At 31.6% G+C, this 20,944-nt stretch overlaps 8 protein-coding genes across 8 annotated transcripts; 5 read left to right on the top strand and 3 right to left on the bottom strand.

The window, feature by feature from the left end:
- Window positions 1–223: 223 nt before the first annotated feature.
- On the top strand, window positions 224–3,118 carry RPG1 (translation initiation factor eIF3 core subunit a; the record flags this gene model as incomplete). Its single annotated transcript, XM_004181736.1, has 1 exon — window positions 224–3,118. The coding sequence occupies one exon, from the start codon at window positions 224–226 to the stop codon at window positions 3,116–3,118; it is 2,895 nt and encodes a 964-aa protein (XP_004181784.1).
- An 882-nt stretch (window positions 3,119–4,000) lies between these two features.
- On the top strand, window positions 4,001–4,993 carry CDC34 (SCF E2 ubiquitin-protein ligase catalytic subunit CDC34; the record flags this gene model as incomplete). The annotated part of the gene is made up of 1 exon (XM_004181735.1): window positions 4,001–4,993. One exon carries the CDS (start codon window positions 4,001–4,003, stop codon window positions 4,991–4,993), a length of 993 nt encoding a protein of 330 aa, XP_004181783.1.
- A 975-nt stretch (window positions 4,994–5,968) lies between these two features.
- On the top strand, window positions 5,969–6,598 carry SLM4 (Slm4p; the record flags this gene model as incomplete). Its single annotated transcript, XM_004181734.1, has 1 exon — window positions 5,969–6,598. One exon carries the CDS (start codon window positions 5,969–5,971, stop codon window positions 6,596–6,598), a length of 630 nt encoding a protein of 209 aa, XP_004181782.1.
- Window positions 6,599–7,396: 798 nt separating this feature from the next.
- On the top strand, window positions 7,397–9,973 carry TBLA0G03250 (protein serine/threonine kinase activating protein DBF4; the record flags this gene model as incomplete). Its single annotated transcript, XM_004181733.1, has 1 exon — window positions 7,397–9,973. The coding sequence occupies one exon, from the start codon at window positions 7,397–7,399 to the stop codon at window positions 9,971–9,973; it is 2,577 nt and encodes an 858-aa protein (XP_004181781.1).
- Window positions 9,974–11,086: 1,113 nt separating this feature from the next.
- Window positions 11,087–12,622, bottom strand: TBLA0G03240 (C2H2-type zinc finger protein; the record flags this gene model as incomplete). Its single annotated transcript, XM_004181732.1, has 1 exon — window positions 11,087–12,622. One exon carries the CDS (start codon window positions 12,620–12,622, stop codon window positions 11,087–11,089), a length of 1,536 nt encoding a protein of 511 aa, XP_004181780.1.
- A 1,809-nt stretch (window positions 12,623–14,431) lies between these two features.
- On the bottom strand, window positions 14,432–15,697 carry ECM8 (Ecm8p; the record flags this gene model as incomplete). The annotated part of the gene is made up of 1 exon (XM_004181731.1): window positions 14,432–15,697. One exon carries the CDS (start codon window positions 15,695–15,697, stop codon window positions 14,432–14,434), a length of 1,266 nt encoding a protein of 421 aa, XP_004181779.1.
- A 337-nt stretch (window positions 15,698–16,034) lies between these two features.
- PFF1 (Pff1p) lies at window positions 16,035–19,073 on the bottom strand (the record flags this gene model as incomplete). The annotated part of the gene is made up of 1 exon (XM_004181730.1): window positions 16,035–19,073. One exon carries the CDS (start codon window positions 19,071–19,073, stop codon window positions 16,035–16,037), a length of 3,039 nt encoding a protein of 1,012 aa, XP_004181778.1.
- A 755-nt stretch (window positions 19,074–19,828) lies between these two features.
- On the top strand, window positions 19,829–20,902 carry HEM12 (uroporphyrinogen decarboxylase HEM12; the record flags this gene model as incomplete). The annotated part of the gene is made up of 1 exon (XM_004181729.1): window positions 19,829–20,902. The coding sequence occupies one exon, from the start codon at window positions 19,829–19,831 to the stop codon at window positions 20,900–20,902; it is 1,074 nt and encodes a 357-aa protein (XP_004181777.1).
- Between the last annotated feature and the right edge of the window lie 42 nt (window positions 20,903–20,944).

The raw sequence follows: 20,944 nt of genomic DNA, 5'->3' as shown, positions 1-20,944 counted from the left end.
TTTTTGGGTATACCTTTGAAATGGAAATGTTTCATTGTCTTAATTCTTGTCCGGGTATTGTTTCACCGAAAATTTTATTATTTTTTTTTTTTATTTTTTGATGCTAGTGAAAAAAAAAAATTATTCATCGTAGTTAAAAGAAAAAACACATACTATCTAAAGATCTTTATCGTCATAAACAATAACAACAACAAGAAAACCATTTTTTTGCTGTATTATTAAGATGGCTCCTCCAGCTTTACATCCAGAAAACGCTCTTAAGAGAGCTGACGAATTAATTTCCGTCGGTGAACAACAAGCTGCTTTAGTTTCATTACATGATTTCTTCACTGCTAGAAGAATTCGTTTTGCTCAACCTTCTGTTGTTGAACCAATTATTTTCAAATTTTTGGAATTAGGTGTTGAATTAAGAAAGGGAAAATACATTAAAGATGCTTTACATCAATACAAGAAGTTGATTCAAAACTCCAAAGAAGGTTTGATTTCTATTGGTATAATCGCTCGTAAATATGTTGATTTGGTTGAAAAAAAAATGAATGAACAACAATTGAAAGAGAATGAAACAAACAGAGAAACTGCTGATGATTTAGAAGGTGGTGTTACTCCAGAAAATTTATTGGTTTCAGCTTTTTCTAAAGATCAATCTGTTACTGGGTTCAATGATGATGAATTTACTTCTTGGATGAAATTCACCTGGGAAGCTTATAGATCTGTTTTGGATTTATTAAGAAATAATTCTCATTTAGAAATTACTTACGCAGGTGTTGTCAACAGAACCATGCAATTTTGTTTGAAATATAATCGTAAGAATGAATTCAAGAAATTAACTGATATTTTACGTCAACATTTAGATGCTGCTAATTATCAACAATCTAAATCTGGCAATAATATTGTTGATTTACGTGATAATGAAACTTTACAAAGATATTTGGATCAACGTTTCAATCAAGTTAATGTTTCTGTCAAATTAGAATTATGGCATGAAGCTTTGAAGTCTATCGAAGATGTTTTCCATTTAATGCAGATGTCTAAAGTTCCTCCAAAATCATCTACATTAGCTATTTATTATTCTAACATGGCCAAAGTTTTCTTAGTCTCCAATAATGTTATCTTACATACTGCTGCTTGGGAAAAATTTTTCAATTTATTTATTACTAATCCAAATGCTACTAAGGATCAATTAACTACTTATGCTTCGTTGATTTTATTGTCAGGTTTATCAATCCCATTAGACGACTTACCAGTTGTTGGCTATGATTATAAACAACGTTTATATAAATTGTTGGGCTTAGACGGTAAACCAACTAGAGCTGGTATGATTGCCTTGGGTTTACAAGAAAAAATTGCAGAATATGTCGATGAAGATATTAAAGCTTTATACGAATTAATTGAAAACAACTTCAACCCAGAAACTATTAAAGATGACTTAGCTAACTTATTACCAAAATTAGAATCTAAACCTTACTTCAAAAATTATTCTAAATTTTTAGCTGGTGTGTTAATGAGAAGAATGTTTGTTGCTGCATCTGAAAAATTCACTGATGTTGAAATTAATGAATTATATGATTTTGTCCAATTACCAAGCTCATTAAAATTATCTTATTGGGATATTGAAAAATCATTATTACAAGCTGCTGTTGATGATTACGTTGGTTTATCAATTAATTACGGTTCAAATACAGTTAGTTTCGTAAAAGATCCATTAGAAATGTTCATTAATGCCAATGAAATTGCAGAAGCTGAAACCCCAGCTGGAGTTGAAGGCGAATCTAAAACTGAAGGTGAATCTAAGGGTGAAGGTGAAGATGATGAAGAAGAAGAGGAAGAAGAAGAGGAAGAAGAAGAAGAAGAGGAAGATGAAAAGGGTGCTATTGAAAATGCCGAAGGTGCTGAAGGTGAAAATGCTGAAGGCGATTCTGGTGCACCAACTACTAAAACTAATGCTTTCATATTTAAGGGCTTAGTTAAATTATCTAATTATTTGAAGGAAGAAAATGAAAACTTTAAAGAATTAACGTACTTGCAAAAGATCAAAATGGCTCGTACCAATATGATTGAGCAAAATGCTAGGGCCCTTGAGCGTAAGAAAACCATCGCTGAAGAACGTGCTAAGAAATCTTATGAAAGAAAACAAAAGCATTTGGAAGCTGCCGCTATAAATGCTGAACAAGATGCCGAATTAAGACAACAACGTATGCTAAATGAAAAAGCTAACATCGAAGCTAAGATGGAAGAAGAAGCCAATCGTCGTCTATTGGAAAAGAAGAAAAGAGCATTTGCTGAATTACAAAAGGAACAAGTTAAGAAGTTCATTGAAAATATCAATTCTACTGGTAGGACTTACATTGATCCAGAATTAGCTGAAACTTTATCATTAAAGGAAATCAAAGATAAGGTCTTTGCTCAAGCCACTGAAGAAAAAATTGATTTAGAATCTCGTAACTCATACGCTGTGAAAAAATTAGATTACATTGAAAGAGCTATGAGAAAAGCTGAATTGCCATTATTGAAAGCAGAATCAGAAAGAGGTATTGAAGCTGATAAAGCTAAATACGAAACTATGAAGGAAAAAATCATCGAAAATGCAAGAACTCAACATGCATCTCAATTAGAAGATCATGAAAGATTATCCAAGGTCTTTACTGACTTCAATAAATTTAAGACTAATTTAAGAACTAAATATGATTCCGAAGGTTTAGTGGAACGTCAAGAATTAAAAGCTAAATTCGAAGCTGCTAAGAAGGCTAGAATTGAAGAAATTCGTCAAAAACGTTACGAAGAATTAGTGGCTCAAGCTCGTGCCAAAAAAGATGCTGAACTATTGCGTAAACGTCAAGAAATCGAAGAAGCTGCATCACAAAAACAAAAATCAACTTCTATCCCTGGTGGTTCCAGTTATATGGATAAGATTAAGAGAAAGAAGGCTGAACAACAACAAAATGCTAGAGTTAATGGATCTACCTCATCTGCTTCTCCTGCTCCTGCTCCATCTACTCCATCAACTCCTGCCACTAAACCTACTCCCGCCCCAGCTAAGGAAGAATCATCAACTCCTGGTAAACCACTTACCTATATGGAAGCTAGAAGATTAAGAATGGCCAGAGAAGCCGGCAAATAGGCTGTGCAATCTTTGATGCAATCTTCGAATCAGCTCCAAAAACACCCGTATACTAGTCCCTCTCTACATATATAAACGAACCTGCCCTAATATACATATACTAAATAGCACTCTACTATCACTTCTACCCTAATTTTTTAGACACTGTGTATTAACTATACCCTTGTGATCCCTGATAAGACCTTCAGGGATTGGTACTTCTGCACGAGTCACGTGCGGAATTGGCCCGGTCTCGAAACAGTAACAGAAACAGAAAACAGCCACCGCGCACAATCGGACGAGGCAAATCGAAGCAAAACTGAGAAAGTAATTTTCCTCATTTTCTAAGCTCAACGTCGAGACAAAGAGCTTACCAACTAATAGCAATATTCTAATGGTAAGTCTCTGTTTGAATTTGAGTTTGAGTTTACAGCAGTTTGGAAAAGTTTTGGATTAAGAATAAGCTTTATAAGCAATATCGGAAGATATATCTGTTATTCCGTTTTTAGTGTTGGTTTAAAGTTAATTTTGAAAGATATCCCATCTGTCCAAAAGTGTGTGTTTGGTTAATCATTCCTCAATACTGTCTACCTTCCTGTCTTACTAATCCTTTTATTTCTCTTTTTACAGATAACAAAAATACGAACAAGAAAAAAAAGAAATAAGTAAAGCTAGATAATATCATATAAATTACATCTGACTAAGTTCTATTTCCTACTAGAAGATATATTATAAAGCATTAGATATCCAACTTTTAGTAACACTAATAATATATATTGAGAACCAAGTCTTGCAATACTAGCACTTTCCCTATATCCAAAGAAGCTACTTACGCAAAATAAGTGCTATTATAAAACGAGAATCCATACGGTAAAAAAATTTTACAAAAAAAAAGAGAAAAAAATGAACGGTCATAAATCCAGTGCTGCAAATTTATTACTACGCCAATACCGAGAATTAACAGATCCTCGTAAGGCCATCCCATCCTTCCATATTGAATTAGAAGATGAATCCAACCTATTCATTTGGAACATCGGTGTTATGGTACTAAACGAGGATTCTATCTATCATGGTGGTTACTTCAAATCACAAATGAGGTTCCCTGAAGATTTTCCATTTTCTCCTCCACAATTCCGTTTCACCCCAGCAATCTATCATCCAAACGTTTATCGTGATGGTAGATTATGTATCTCAATCCTACATCAGTCAGGTGATCCAACCACTGATGAGCCTGATGCTGAAACTTGGTCTCCTGTGCAAACCGTTGAAAGTGTTTTAATTTCAATCGTTTCTTTATTGGAGGATCCAAACATTTCTTCACCAGCTAACGTTGATGCTGCTGTAGATTATAGAAAAAACCCTGAACAATATAAACAAAGAATTAAAATGGAGGTAGAAAGATCAAAACAAGATATCCCAGAAGGGTTTATAATGCCAACCTATGAAACTGCTTACCTATCAAACAGTAATAATAATAACAACGACCAAAACGGTTCTCGATCTACAAATAGTAATAACAATGGCGCCATTGGAGATGATAATGATATAACTAGCAACAATAATCGTAATAATACAAATAATAACAACAACAATAATAATAATAGGGACATAGCAGATAACTTCTGGTATGATTCAGATATGGATGACGATATGGGAATAGTAATGGGTGAAGGTGATGATTATATACAGTTTGATGAAGAAGAAGATGAAGAAGATGGTGATGCTCAATATGATTATGATGAAGAAGATAGCATTGAATTTGAAGATGACGATCAAGACGACGACGAAAGTATGGATAATGATTCCGTAATGGATAGAAAGCAACCACGCAAACCAGCTGCTGATGACGAAGATGTAGAAGAAATTCAGGAAGTTGAAAAATTAGGAAAGAAATAAATAATCAAAAACCTCTTCAATTTACCTTTAATATTCACGGTTCTTCTTCTACCATTTTCTACTATATTCAATCGGTCCATTTCAGAGTACTTGACAAACAACTAACATTCAGTTCCATTACACTATACTACAAATTTTTAAAGCATTTCGATTTCAATCTCCATACACTTCAATGTTCAATTCAATCTCAACTTCAGTTCAATTTTTAATATATAATTCCTTATATAAGTAATATATCTTTACTCCCGTCTACTGTCATGATTCATCCCTAGTATATTTTCTGTTACTATTTCCATTTACAAACCACACATACACTTCAAAAATAATAACAAATGTAAATTTAAAGTTTCTTTACCTTTTTTTGAGTTGAAACAAATCATACAAATGAAAAATAAGAATAAGAATTATATATATATATATATATATATATATATGCATAAAACTTAAAATAAGTAAAAACATCAGCTAATCAATTATTTATTAATATGATCATAAAAAACTAATAAAAAAATTTACTAAATTGCATATTAACTGAATAACTAAACAAATTTTAGAAAAGTATATGAACTCTGTATTAACTACCTTTTTGTATATACTACTACATTATTACTACCGTTATTACTGCCATTACTTTTGCTATTAGATAGAGGTAATACGCATTATCCCCATTATAATTATATATTTTATTTTTCTGATTTATTTTAAATATAGTCCTCAAAAAAACAAACAAACAACAATAATCGGGATGTGTCTCTTATATCCCTATTATCCTTTTTTTTCTTATATAAATTATAAGCCATCATTTTATTTATTGAATGTATAAATTTTTTTCACCCGAAAAGGGTAGCCCTTCTATTTTTTTTTTTTATTCTTTTGATAAAGAAAATAGAGGGCTCAGATTAAAACCTCTTTAAAAACAAATATTCCAGACAACTAACAGCCCATGCTATACTATAATTTCTTACCACACACATAATGCTACATTCAGAGAATATACATTGTGTATTAGAACAATCGCTTTCCCCTGTCAACTTGACTACTATTTCATTCCACGCCCCTCCTTTACAGACTGCTGCAATTTTATCAAAAGAAAACGGATCTATTCTATCGTTTGTTAATTCATCGAATTCTAATGATAAATATTCCAATAATACTTCTGGCAACAATGTCCAATCATTAAATAATCTAAAAATGATAGGATTATTAATAAAGGATAAATGGCACCAAGATGAGTTTCAACTTTCTGCTGCCAACAATAATCACCATGAAGTAATTCCAAATAATATAGAACAATCTACAAATAATATTAGTACACATACTAATACTCTAGAAAACAGTACATCTAATATTCTGGATAACAATAACAATAAGATAAGCATAAACAATAATAACTTGTATGAAATAAAGGCTGCAATAACTTCAAATTTTGTAAGAATATATAACTACGAGGTAGAAGAATGGCATACTTGTGTTTCTCAAATACCATCAAGTGATTTATTGATAGTTCTAATTGGTTCGAGTAGTTACCCTTACGGCCTACTACTGTTAAAAATGAAGGAAATATTAAGAATATGTGAGGATCTGTATGGCTACAAACTAGGTTAAAAAGTAGACACTACCTATTTACTATCTCAGCATTGTTTATATATAACTCCATATATACATTATTTAACATATCTTTAATCCATAACTTCTAATTTTTATTACATTTTACCAAATTTTATTATTTAATGCCCTATATATTTAACAAATAAAAAAAAAATGATGCGCGTAATGAAAATTTGTGACACGCGAAACGGTTGTGAAATAAAATTCTGTGAAAATCATATAGTTTTCGCGGTTTTGTTATTTTGCCGTTTTATCATTTTACCATTCAGCTAGTTAGTGATGTGTTGTTGAGAGATTTACCAGGATCTAGAGGGCAAGCTGATTTTGAATAATTAACAGTATTAACCAATATTTTTTATGTGTCAGACTAACTAAGATCAGTAGGCATATAATAGTGGATATTTCAATTGCAGAAGAATAAGTTTTATAGCAATACTTACCCAGAATTGGATCAACAACACAACTAGGGTAATCACGATAGTAGAAATAGTTATTAACTCACATAATATTAATTATTGAATACTATTTATTTTCTGTTTCGTAGAGCTAAATCTATCAATCCTTTTTCAATTCATTCATTAATTTATTCTTCCTTCTTAAAACATCAGTTTTGCCTCGAGAAATTTCATTTAATTTTGCATTTTTTTCTATTATACTACATTTTTTTATTTTTTTTCTCCTTCATTATATTCCTTTTTTTTTTTGCATTTTAATTCAACATCTATTAATAATTTTTCTCTAATTACTCATCCCAAATTTAAAGATTAAATAACTAATTCAAGATTATTTATCTCAATGTATCCAGCCATGAAGATTGTTAACCGTTCTCCCTTGAAAGAAACTGACGCTAATTCTAAAAGAGAGAAAATTTCTTTGAAACAAACTAATTCAGTTATGTCCGGTATAACAACAATATCATCTACTGCTGCTACTACATCTAATGCTACTACTTCCAATAACATATATAAAAATATCCCTTTACTACAGAATAAAAAGAGAAGTATTAATGCTTCTGCCTGTGGTACTACACCAGTCTCAAAGGACCTTGTTTCCAAGAAACCAAAAATCGAAAGAAATAGATCAATTGAAGGGGCTATTAGAATTAATAGCAATAAAAATATACCGAGCACCACTACATCAACTTTAAACCCCGGGCATGCATCTACCACAACAACTCTCCATAATTCATATTCGAATACAACACAATTAACAACCACCACTAATATTTCTACCGTAACAACTACTACAAATCGTTCAAATACACACTCTCATAGTAACTCGAAGAAAAATGAAACAGGTGCATCTAGAGTGACTCCAAATGAATTATTAGAATGGCAAAATAATTGGAAGAAAATTATGAAAAGAGAATCTGTGATATATTTCGATACTACTGAAGATGTAGAAATTTCGAAGAATAATAAGTTAAAGCTAGAAAAAAGAGAAAATTTATTAAGAAAGGGATTTTTATTCTTAGATGCAAGAATTACTGAGTTTTTTGATACAAATGTCACAATAGTCGTTACCAAAAGAAGTACAGAGAAATTAAGTTTATACAGTCCAAATGATATTCTAATTAGAGCCAAAAAAAATTACATGAAAGTTTGGGATTATAAGAAAGCTCAAAGATTTTTGAAAAATTTGGATGTCGATATAGAAAAAATGTCTTCTTTCCAAAATGAAACCTCTTTATCAAATTTATTACAGAATGAGAAATTATACGGTCCAACTGATCGAGATCCTAAAACCCGTAGAGATGAAATCCATTATTTTAAACACAGTTACATATACATGTACGATTTATGGCAATTTTGGGCTCCAATAATTACTTTAGAATGGAAGCACCATGAACTTCAAATCCAAGACAACAATAGTAACAAAAAATTACCATATCCAGTATTAAAATATGGTACCTTTGGTAGATGTCCATTCGTTGGTGATGTAAATTGTAATGAATTATCACAAAAACGAGTTTTTAAAAGATATCACAGAGACAAACTAAATAGAAAATATGCTTTTAAACTAAGAAAGTTATATCAATACCATGCATCTCCCTCATTAAATGAGATAATTACTAACAACAAAAATGATAATAACGACCCAACCAACGCACAAAATTATGGCTGCATAATCATTCCTCATGATGCACTAGATTCAACCAAACTGGCACTTGAATGGCAATGGAGAACTAATGCATCAAATAATACTAATAATAACAACAGCAATAATAATAATAATAATAATAATAATAATAATAATAATAATAATAATAATAATAACAACCACAACTTAACACCCAACAATACTATCAACAATAATGATGGTATTCAACTTAATGATGAATCGAATTCTGGCATACCAATTGAACTACAATTGAATAAGCAAATAGTTTCACAACAATCTAACTCTTTATCAAGAATAGTCCCAGACTATCAAAAAAATAATATTACATCAGAGAAGCAAGTATTTGAAAGAATATCCCCTCAAGACAAAATGGCACCAACTTTATCTGCCAGAGAAATCTCATCACTTTTGAAAAGGGAAGAAACTGAAGATTTACAAGATGATCTTTGTAATAATAATGAAAATAAGAGTAACTTGAGAAATAACTTTGACATTAAGGCAAGTGGGGTTCATCAATCAAATGATATTGCAACTTCGTTCGGTAACGGTTTAGGACCTACAAAGGCAAGTGTTACAAATAAAAACTTAAAAACTTTAACAAGAATGGTTGTCGATAGAAGACTTGGTGTCACTAAAAAACCTAAACCATTGAAAAAAACTGAAACCATTAAAGAAGAAGATTCCTTAGATGATCAAAATAAAGGCTCAGGAAATACCACGATTAGTAAAGACTCGACTGTTTCAGTTGCTACCACAGTTTCCAATGCTCCGGGTATTAATACAACTAATACTAATGGTGAATTAATTGTTATAGAAGACCGTAGTAGTAACAAAGAAGATGAAAATGAAGAAAGTAACAATACTTCAGCATCCAACAAGAATGTTGCTGCTGGCACTACTACTGCAAATGCTTTACCTATAGATAATAATGCAACAACTAATTTGCACAATGACACCAAGATTGCTAATAATAACACAATAACAGAAAAGAGACTACCTGCCAGAGCCAATAGAGAACCAATCGTTAAGAATTCTGGTTACTGTGAAAATTGTAGAGTTAAATATGATGATTTAGACAACCACATTCTAGGAGAGAGACATCAATCGTTTGCTAATAGCGATGAAAACTTTGATTTGATCGATAACTTGATTAAAAAACTTAATAACGCACAAATGTCCTTCGAAGTTGACTTAACCGATATTTCATCTTCCGACGATGAATGCTCTAGCACTTCTCAAACTGTTTACTAAAATAATAATTAACGTGCTTGCATTATATTTTTGAGATGCTGAGCCTGGAAAATTTACAAACCAGGAACAACTCACTTTCATACATATATTTACTTAAACATATTGCATACTCTAGCTATTATCTAAATAGATAATAACTCTCTACGAATAAATAGTTATATACATATATAGATCAATGTATTTCTAAACTGGGCTTACTCCGCCGGGATTGCTCATTATCCAACAATATTATGTAAGGATACCATACGAGAATTTATTTTTATCTGGAGAACTACAAAGGATTTTGCTTATCTTGAAACTCATCAGGCCGTCATATCTTCCTAATTTATCATGTATTTGAAGAAAAAAGTCCTTTCTCAAGGTAAAAATGTTATTTTATTCTTATCAAATATCTGAAAATACTTAACTAGGATACCAACCATTCTCAAAATAGCTGGAGTTTGGTGCGTTATTTCCTTTGAAGCGTACCTATTCTTATCGGAGATAATAATGCGGGCCAGATCTAGATCTCGTTGAAATTCTGAAACGAAGATTTGTAATGAAAGAGAAAATTTCGGTGTTAATAGTATCTCCGGACAGTTCAATATTGGAAAATCCCAAGCTATATAAGTAGTGGAAATTAACACTACATGATATGTAATCAGGATTTATAATTCCTGCTTTCGTGACCTACGTTCCAATACTTAATGACCTTCGTTTCAATACTTAATGACCTTCGTTTCAATACTTAATGACCTTCGTTCCAATACTTAATGACCTTCGTTTCAATGATTAATGACTAGATAACTAACGTAATTAAATAATAAACATATATCAAAGTTCGGTATAAGTTAACGTTGGCAAAAAATGAATATTAATTATAAATGAATATTAACAATTATTTAAGAACTACTTTTATGAATAGTATAGGTAGCTGCAAGAATAATAAAAAGCAAAAGTACAAAATTAAAGGTAAGTTGAAGACTTACTAAAATAGTCATTAAGTGAGATATTGCATTAGGTTTAAAGTTGAGAAAATATAACGGAGCAAAAAAATAACTTAAAAAAAAAAGTCAAAATGTCAATAAGTTCAGAATTACAATCATGAGTTTAACATCGAACTGATATATTACCTCAATGGCAGTTGGTATAAATATTACAGTTGTTTACCAAATTAGGTTGAGGCTTAGCAAACATTTGCTTAGTGGTTGGCGTTTTCCATGTTACAATGCCGTTAGGTAGTACATAGATACCATTAGGTAAGCGGTAATGCAACTTAAAATGTCTAAGCATGTTTGACTTAGCATTGAAAGGCTTGTAACAATTATTATAAGGACACAAGTATGGTTTAACACCAGTATGAATATTCATATGAGTCTTCAATGACGATGGCCTTCTAAAAAATTTGTGACAAATATCACAATGATATTTAAAATTTTTAGGATTTGGGTACATACAGTTGCTAGCGGAGTATAATGAAGTATTTGGGATAGTTTGAGAATGTAGATGATGTTTTGACTCGCTGTTCATACATGATAATTTTAATGGTGGTGGTGATGATGATGAGTAAATCTTATCAAAAAGAATCATATTGTTATGTGCTGGATTCCTTGTGCTCGGATGTAATAAATGGGAATGCTTTTTGGAATTTAAATTTAATGTTGAACCATTTGATAATTTGAAGTTTCTAACATTATTGAACTTCAGTGGCGGCAGTTTTCTACCTTTTGGTGTAGGCAATGTGGTATAATTTGAATTTGAATCGGCGGTTGGTATTATTGGTGGTAAAGGAGATATTTTCCCAGATTTAAAATTATTATTATTTGAAATTACACTTGAATCAAACTCTGTATTATCTATCGTGCTATATTTTTCAGATTTAAAATTGACAGATTTTTCGAAAGACTTGGTGGGTAATTCATCATTGCTGAAATCTTTTGTTTCCTTTTCATCAATAATGGTTAACAAATCTTCCAAATCCAAATCCAAATTAATTGCACTTGTGCTTGAAACCATAGGCTTATTTGAGTTATTTTCTGGTTGAGTATTTTTGTTAACTTTACTATCTGCTTGGGATTGTCCAACAGTTGTTTGTAAAGATACTTCAAAAGGAGTTGAAGGCTTAATGATTGGTATATATCTACTCATGACTTCTTTTTCAGAAGCATAAGATTCTTGATTCACTGTAGTTGTAGAATCTGTAGCTGGATTTGCTGCACTTGTTGGGTTAGTCTTTATAGGTGGTACAATAGGAGTTACCTTTTTTATATGATTGTAACGAGGTGACGAACCATTTGCCACATTTGAGGTTTCGTTAAACTTATTTGAGTTATAGATGTTGGTGTAACCATTCAAACATGTACCTGATTGTGAGCCAGTAACAGGTATACTATTCAATGAAGAGTTGAAAAATGATTTGTTGTAAAGACTATAAGATGAATTGGTGTTGTTAGTAGAACTATAATTAAAGGAAGCAAAATAATTTTCAGTTAAAGGTGTGGTAGCGTTTGTATCAGCTAGTAAATCGCTATTTGAATTGTTGTTACTGCTAATATTTGAAGATGAAACAATCTTATTGTTCGTATCACTTATCAGACCACTTGGTTCCTTTAAGTTAGGGTAGTTCTGAGCCTGGAATTGGTTGATATCTATTAGATCCAAGTAAGACATGTTATATTATATTATATTATATTATAGTATATTGTGTTGTGTTGTTTTGTTTTGTGTTGTATTTGGATACGGAGTTGAGGATTGATTGTATGGCAATCTAATACAGATGGTTCAGGATTGGAGAGTATATATATCAAGATGTTACAAAGGCAGGAGTAAAATATTTCTCAATTCCTTAAAAAATGTATTTTGAAAGAAGTCAACTTCCATATATATAATAAAAAAGTTTGGCTTATACAATGCAAATTATTCAGATCTATTATGAAAAGTTTTAACCCACACAAAGCTTGCCCAGTTTTTAATGATCCTGTACACCCACATAAGTGGAGAAAATGCTTTGGGACATACAGATAGATATCTCTTGCTTAGAATGCATTGTTAATTTAGCACGGCATGAGATCTCTTCTGAGTGCAAGACCCTGTACAACCCAACACCCGTCCTCATAACTTACAAAGACTACCCACACAACAGATCTCTTGTAGAAATCCTAATACTGAGGGGCAGGCACATCTTCTCAAAAGTTTTCCTTGCAAACAAAGTGACAGACTAAGTCATAAAAAATAATAATAAAATAAAAATAAACTAATAGTAGTAAACTAATAGTAATAAAATAATAATATATTAAAAAACTACTAAAAATATCCTTGAGGGAGCATAGATATTGGGTGAATAATAAGCTCAAAGTTTTCAAGAGATAATGAACAAAACACAAAGGCCCAGCATCCAATACGTCATTTGCACAAGCCCAAATCGGAGATTTTGATGAAACGTTTCTACAACTCTAGGAAAAAGAAGCTAAACACATCACTCCTTACAACTCCGATTTCTCAAGAATCCACCAAAAAAAATCGGTTCATTATCCTCTCCTTTGTAAATACAAGCATATCGCCATTTAACGAAATTGCCTACTAATAACGTTATTTCGCTAAGCCAATATCATAATTTCTCAAGCAACATTCCGACTCTCCTCTTTTCCATTTCTGGGATAATTTACTACCTTTTTGACATTAAGGAATCTGTGCCTTTTTAGTAAAATTTCGTACGGAAGAATTTTGGAATTTTTCCTGGAATTCACCCACATTTCCCGATACGTAACTTCAGTGGGGAAACTGATTTCCCCTAGCAATTCTCTGCGTCCTAAAGGGGAAATGAAGATCTGTAGGTGCGGGGTTCCTTGACTAACTGTATTTTGATTGGACAGAAAAGATAGGATATGACTGTTTTGGGGCATGTATTTCTGGATTTCAATGAGAGAGCATTCTCCGTGAATGGTGCCATGACAACCAAGGGAGGATAAACCCGCTTGGAGATTCCAGATTGGGACTAATCATTTCTTTTAGATGATTTCTCATTTAAGAGTCATCTTGGCGGGTCGTATACCACGTTGGGTGAAATATCTATAATTGAATCGTCTCTTTTGGGACATCGGGAATGCTCGGTGGATTTTTGAATCGGATAAGATCCACAGGAAATATCCCAATTAGCTGATATCCGGTTATTGCCATTGAGAGGGTAAATGACGAATTACTGAGAACTTATTGAGGTAAACTATAAAAAATTATATGAATTATTACTTAAAGTGAGAAAGGCAAGATAAAAAGTATCAGGTTTCGAGTTTTCTTTTTTTTCTTTTCTTTTTTGGTAACAGGGTCCATACACAAAATACGTAATGCAGATTTATATTTCCTTGTACAGGAAACTGTTGTTGCCAGAAAAAAAAATAACAATAGCGTCGTTGGAGTTTCCAAGAAGCAGGGTAATCGTTTTCAACTTTCAACGATCGTAGTTTTTTTCAGATCAATCAAACTTTAAAACAATTCAACGTAGAGTGTCTTGGAACTTGGCAATTCTTTAGGATGTTTTTGCTGACTCTTGCTGCATTCAATATAGTGGATATTGTAATTTTCATATAACCCTTCTCTCTTACCAACTCTTTGAGATCCAGTTCCTATCAATTGAATTGGACATTTACAAATAAGACATTTCACCTCTATTTGTTTAAGCTGCGTATGTTTATCAGATGATTTGGGGGCCCCTTGTATAACAGGCTTAGTAAATGGATAGAGAATATTTTGGTACTCAAGGGGTTGTGGGATCAATTCGTATTCGATAAATGTTAGCAACATTCGAATACTTGCAATTTTATTAGGGATCACGGGTAACGTCTCAATCTTAATTAACTCTTTACAACTTGAAATCGATAGAGTAATTATTTCATCATATAGTTCAAACTGTTTCTTGTATTTGTCATTAATCTTAGTAATCACACCATGTGCTAAGAATAAATGTTTGAAATACTTCAAATAATTAATCCAATTAATTCCATAACAGTATTGACATAAAATCTCCTTTGTTGGGGTATTACCACCGAGCCTCTTTGTTCTACCATATCGATAATCAATGACACGTTTTTTTTCATTATAATCCTCGAATAAATAATTCTTGAAAATCTTATACCCAAATTCCTCATATCTTTTCATTTGCCATTTGTATATAAGATGATTTTGGAATTTCCTACAATAGTAAATTCGAATTCCATCTTTATCAATGTCTGGGTTTCTAATAGCATCTTCCATCTTTCTTTTTTTAATAATATCATTTTTAGTAGCTATTGGTTTAACTTTCAACTTTTGGTTATTATTTGAAATAGATAGCTGATTTAGGATATTACTATTAATAGTTAATGTTCGACCACTTCTTAAAGTATTTGTCTTTGATAATTCAGAGTAATTAGTTATTGAATCTTCAAAATCCATCTCAAAAAATTCTTTATCTTCTTTATCGGAGTAATTTTCATTGACTTCTCTATACTTCCTACTATCTTGTCCCATACCCCATTCCTTTATAATTTTTTTAAAACCATTCTCATTTTCTTCTTCTGAGGTCTCAACACCCATTGCATCTTTGGAGCTTTCTACTAGATCTATCCAACCTTCAATGTTGTGTTGAAAAAATGTGTAGTAATCAAGGAAATCGAGGGTTTCCCCACCAAACGTTTTGTCATTTAAGTTGGTTTCAATTTCATTTTCAATTTGATTATATTTAAATGCATCCTCAATTTTATACAAGGACATTGCTATTATATATTTTTACAGTCTTTTTTTTATTTTTTTTTGTTTTTTTTACTTTTCGTTGAATAGCTAATATGAATTAATAAGTTTTGGCTTGATACACCAATTTTCTTAAATTAATACAATATTTATATTTAACCGAACTGAACTATTTTTTTTCTTTTATTTACACCCTTTTAATATATAAGCCCTTCCAAGATGAATTTTTCTTCTATATATCAATATTATTCTAGTACCATTTTATTTTGTGTCGCGCGAAATTGAATCCGTCACTTAAGAATTTGCTAAAACAATATAATTCGTTAAAAATATGAAAGATAAATAAACATATATAGCCAGATCATAATTCTACATAATTTTTCACTAGAACCAAACCCTTTTCTCTATTAGTAAATGACATATTTAATGGTGCATATGCTAATAATTCGTCTAAGGCTGGAATTTTTCGTAATTTCTTTCCATTAATTATCGTTCCGGTATTGTATTCTGCCCAATAGCAATGGAAGAAAATACCTAAATGGTTAGTACTCTCATCTTTAACATAAATACGTCTATCGAAATCGTATAGATCCCTTGGTAACCATTGGATCCCAATATGGTAATAATCTTGTTCGAAGTCTAGTTTATGCAATTGAAATTCATCTATACCATTTCTCCAAGTATAACTTTCAGAATCACCATTAGGATGCCAATTATCATGGAAAATAGTAACTTTATTCACAGGAGAATTTCTAGAGGACGAGTTATTAAAGTATAGTGTACACATTCTATTTTCTCTAACATGTATTTTTAATTCAGCTTCAATTGGTTGATAAGGTGATCTATCTGGTGAATTTCTATTATTTTTTAAGACTTCAATTTGCATTATATTTTCCAAAGAATTGCTATAACTATCATCTTTTTCAGATCTTTCTTCATTAGGCATATAATCCAATAAATTTGGCTTCATACCTTCATATTTACATAGCTCCATACCTGTATCTTGAATTTCACAAATAGGTTGTAATCCATTTTGCTTAACACTGGGTAAATCATTAATCATAGGAAGTATATATCCACCAGCTAAGCCAAAGATATTAACCATTGGCTTACCATATTCAAGTTCAGTGGATTCGTCAGAAAAATCGACAGTTTGAATAAAACGAACTTTCAAAGGGAGATCAATATTAAAGGAATTTTGGAATAAAGATATTGAAAATGAAAGAATTGTAATTATGAATAAAGAAGTTCCAACCGAAAAATTTAATTTATAAGCAAAGGGCAAGACTGGAAGACTAATCATTATACCAGCAATTAATAACATAGAAAATATTAGTTTGTACACATTTCCGTTATCTTGAACAGTTTGATTTAATGCTTCAAAGATTAGATCAAATACATTAAAAAATAAAAATGTTAAGATTGGTACTGCTATTAAGAATTGAATTAACCAATCATAATTCAAACTTTGTTTCATGATTCTTTTAGATTTGGAGATTATCGATTTTGCATCCATATCATGCAGACTTTCTTGACGTTGAGATCCATGTGGTGCCAATAATGGAGCTGCTTCTTGTGGTTCCAAATCCTCATTATCACTATGTATTATTCTTTGATTTTCATCGTCATCATTTTCATTATCAATAGTTATGGTAGTGTTGTTTAGGTTATGTTCTACAGTTTCTTCATTTGCAGGAGGAGCTACCATATTGTCAGTTACACTACCATATTGATTATTGTTTTGTACTTCACTTTGCGGGTATGAGACTATTTCTTCTTCAAAATGATCATCAATATTATTTCTATTATTCTTGAAAACCATTGATACATATCCAATATTGGTTGCTAAAGACATCAAGAAATATAAAATTGTAATTGAGTAAACACCAGTATCTTTATAGCTTGACTTATACAATCTAAATGTAATAGCCAGTAAGAGAAGCCATGATACCATTGTAATTTCTCTAAATATAATTAATTTGAAATCTTGGATTGGATTAACATATTCAAATAATGATAAAATAAGATAATTTAATAAAATTGATAAAGAACTGGTGAAAAAAATTGGAATCAAGTAATCCCTTGAAAAAACGTATTTATTCAAATGCATTATTATAGAAGTGAACAAATAAGTAGTAAATGTCGAAATAACAAATGATATTGGAAATCTTAACCAGATTGTGAAATTATTCATTTTCCAAGTATTTCTTGTCTTGGAAATAGCATGAAGTGAAAATGTTATTAGGGGGCAAATTACTAATAGGAAACAATTGATTGTAAACAAAGTTTTAGCACTTATGACGACGAAACCTAGACCTGCTATATCAAAATAAATAGCTGGAGAAGTATCGATACTTGTAGGTTCTGAGGATTCTAAGATAGTAGCCTTATTTGACATATAATTAGTAATTTGTAACGTAGTGTGTAGCATATTCCATAAGGAATGCTTACAGGTATACTGAACAGAATCTCTAATAGTGTGATAATAATCCCTTGGCCTATAAAAAGCAATATCCCAACCTTTTAAACCATTTTCTTGATAAACTTTAAAATCAGTTTCACTTCTAATATATCTTTTGTAAAAGCCTTCTTGATACATCGAGTTACCAAAAGGCTGGCTAAGAACTGAATCTTTGTAAATATTTGCAGTAGACGTATCTGATGTTCTTAGTAATACAGCTCTACCACCTGCACCCGCACCTTCTAAATTTAAAACATATGAAACTATATTCGACCATTCATGATTAAAGAAGGCAGATGCACCTAATAATCCAAATTCTTCATTATTATTAAAATTAAAGATAATTGTTCTTTCTGGTTGCCTATTTTGATTCATTAAATTTTGCAAGATAGATAACATTGATACAATACCAATTCCGTCATCAGTAGCACCTAATGATGTTGGCACTGCATCAAAATGTGCTGATATTAATAACCCAGGTAAAGAATTATTTTTACCTTGCAACTTGACTAGCAAATTTGAAGATTCGAAATATATGACTCTTGACTTAGTAGAGGTTGCGTTAAACGTATCTTGCTGTTTAAACAAGAGCGTTAAATTATTTGAATAGTCATCTGATACTTCTACAAAAGAATTTCTCTTAGTACCGTTATTAGTGGATACTATCTGTTGAATTCTGAATTTTAAATAATCATGAACTCTATCGTTATCTCTTGAACCGTAAGGATGAAAAGTAGAAGTAACATTTTGAAGATCTAACCACGCCGATTCCATTAATGAATTCAATTCAGGCTCTAATAGTGGGTTTGGTAAAGTAATTTTATATCGGGTATGGTCATAGATATATATTAAACCTATACATGCATATGTGACCAGAAGAAAGATGCTAATGTTGGTTTTTCTAAACCGGAAGATAGATCTTAAAAACTTGGACACCATCTCTATTTGGAATACTTATTTTTCTTTATTCTACTTTATTCCTATATTTTTTGCTTCTATTAAAATTTATTGTTTAGCTTGTCCAAAGATTTACAGAACCTTTTATTCTCCAAATACTCTTCTAGTTACTTTCCTTCAATTGTATAAAAAAAAGCCAATTGACAATTGAAAAATGGGCTGTTTAACCTTCCCGTTATAAATGGCTAGTTAGTTTATAGGAACTATTTCTTGGCACCTTTGTTTACGTTTTTAACCGTATAAACAAGTTGATAAAGAAAAAAAAACGACTAAGCATCGAATCTTAGATTTTCCATTATACCGTCTATATAGCATTCTCCGAAACAAGACAAAGTGATACACAGTGAAGAATTAAGGCCATATGTGTATAAAATAGTGGATTTAAAACCCTGAATTAGTTATACACGTAAGCTACATGAGCTATTTTAATATTATCTTAAAGCTAAACAAGTTCTTATTCTCCTAAACAGTACCTCCTACAGGATTCGAACACCAACTGAGAAAACTCCGTTCGGTCTAAATATCCGTTTTACGAAGCAATTTACTGGCCAGTCAATGGTTCGAGGGTATTTAATTGCGAGACAGTATGAAAGTAGAAGGGTTAGGTATTTAGCTAGCTCAATGAGAAGGCAAACATCGGTGAGAACCTGTATCGCTCCTAAACTAATCTAGAATCTATTAGAATAACTTTAACTATGGGTAAACCTTCAATTGAAACACATAAGGAGTTCGCTCCCATGAAAAATGATTTAATTCTAAGAGCTGCCAAAGGAGAGAAGGTAGAGAGGCCTCCCTGCTGGATAATGCGCCAAGCTGGTCGTTATTTACCTGAATATCACGAAGTTAAAGCTGGACGCGACTTTTTTGAAACTTGCCGTGATGCTGAAGTTGCTTCTGAGATCACTATTCAACCAGTTAGAAGATACAAGGGTCTTTTGGATGCAGCAATTATCTTCAGCGATATATTGGTCATTCCACAAGCTTTAGGAATGGAGGTTCAGCTAATTGATGGCAAGGGCCCAAATTTTCCAAATCCAATCAGAACTATAGAAGATGCTCAGAAAGTTCTGGATTATAAGGTAGACTTGTTTACAGAATTAGGGTGGGCTTTTGATTCTATTACTCTTACAAGAAAGAAATTAAATGGAGATGTTCCATTATTTGGATTTTGTGGTGCTCCATGGACTTTATTGGTTTACATGACTGAAGGTGGTGGTTCAAGATTATTTAATTATGCCAAAGAATGGCTGAACAAATATCCAGAAGTTAGCCATAAATTGTTACAAAAGATTACTGATGTTGCCGTAGAATTCTTATCACAACAAGTGGTAGCGGGTGCTCAAATTTTACAGGTTTTTGAAAGTTGGGGTGGTGAATTATCCTCTATGGATTTTAATGAATTCTCATTACCTTATTTGAAACAAATTGCTAAAAAGGTACCATTAAGATTAAAGGAATTAGGCATTAAAGAAACAGTTCCAATTGTTGTCTTTGCAAAAAATTCTTGGTATGCTCTTGATAAGTTATGCGATGCAGGCTATAATGTAGTCTCATTAGATTGGTCTTGGGACCCAAAAGAGGCTGTCAAGATTAATAACAATAGAGTTGTTTTGCAAGGTAATCTTGATCCAGGGGTTATCTACGGTTCAGATGAAATTATTACTCAAAAGACGGAATATATGATTACTGCATTTGGAGGTGGTAAACAAAATTACATTGTAAACTTCGGTCATGGTACCCATCCTGGCATGGATACTGAAAAGATTAAATTCTTCCTACAAGAATGTCATCGTATTGGATCCAGAGAATGAGAACTTACATTTGTAATATATATCTCAATATAGCACCATATA

The sequence above is a fragment of the Henningerozyma blattae genome, chromosome 7 (assembly GCF_000315915.1).
Source record: "Henningerozyma blattae CBS 6284 chromosome 7, complete genome".
NCBI lineage: Eukaryota > Fungi > Ascomycota > Saccharomycetes > Saccharomycetales > Saccharomycetaceae > Henningerozyma > Henningerozyma blattae.
Note: the sequence above shows the minus strand (reverse complement) of the source record. Positions and strands in the feature narration are given on the sequence as shown.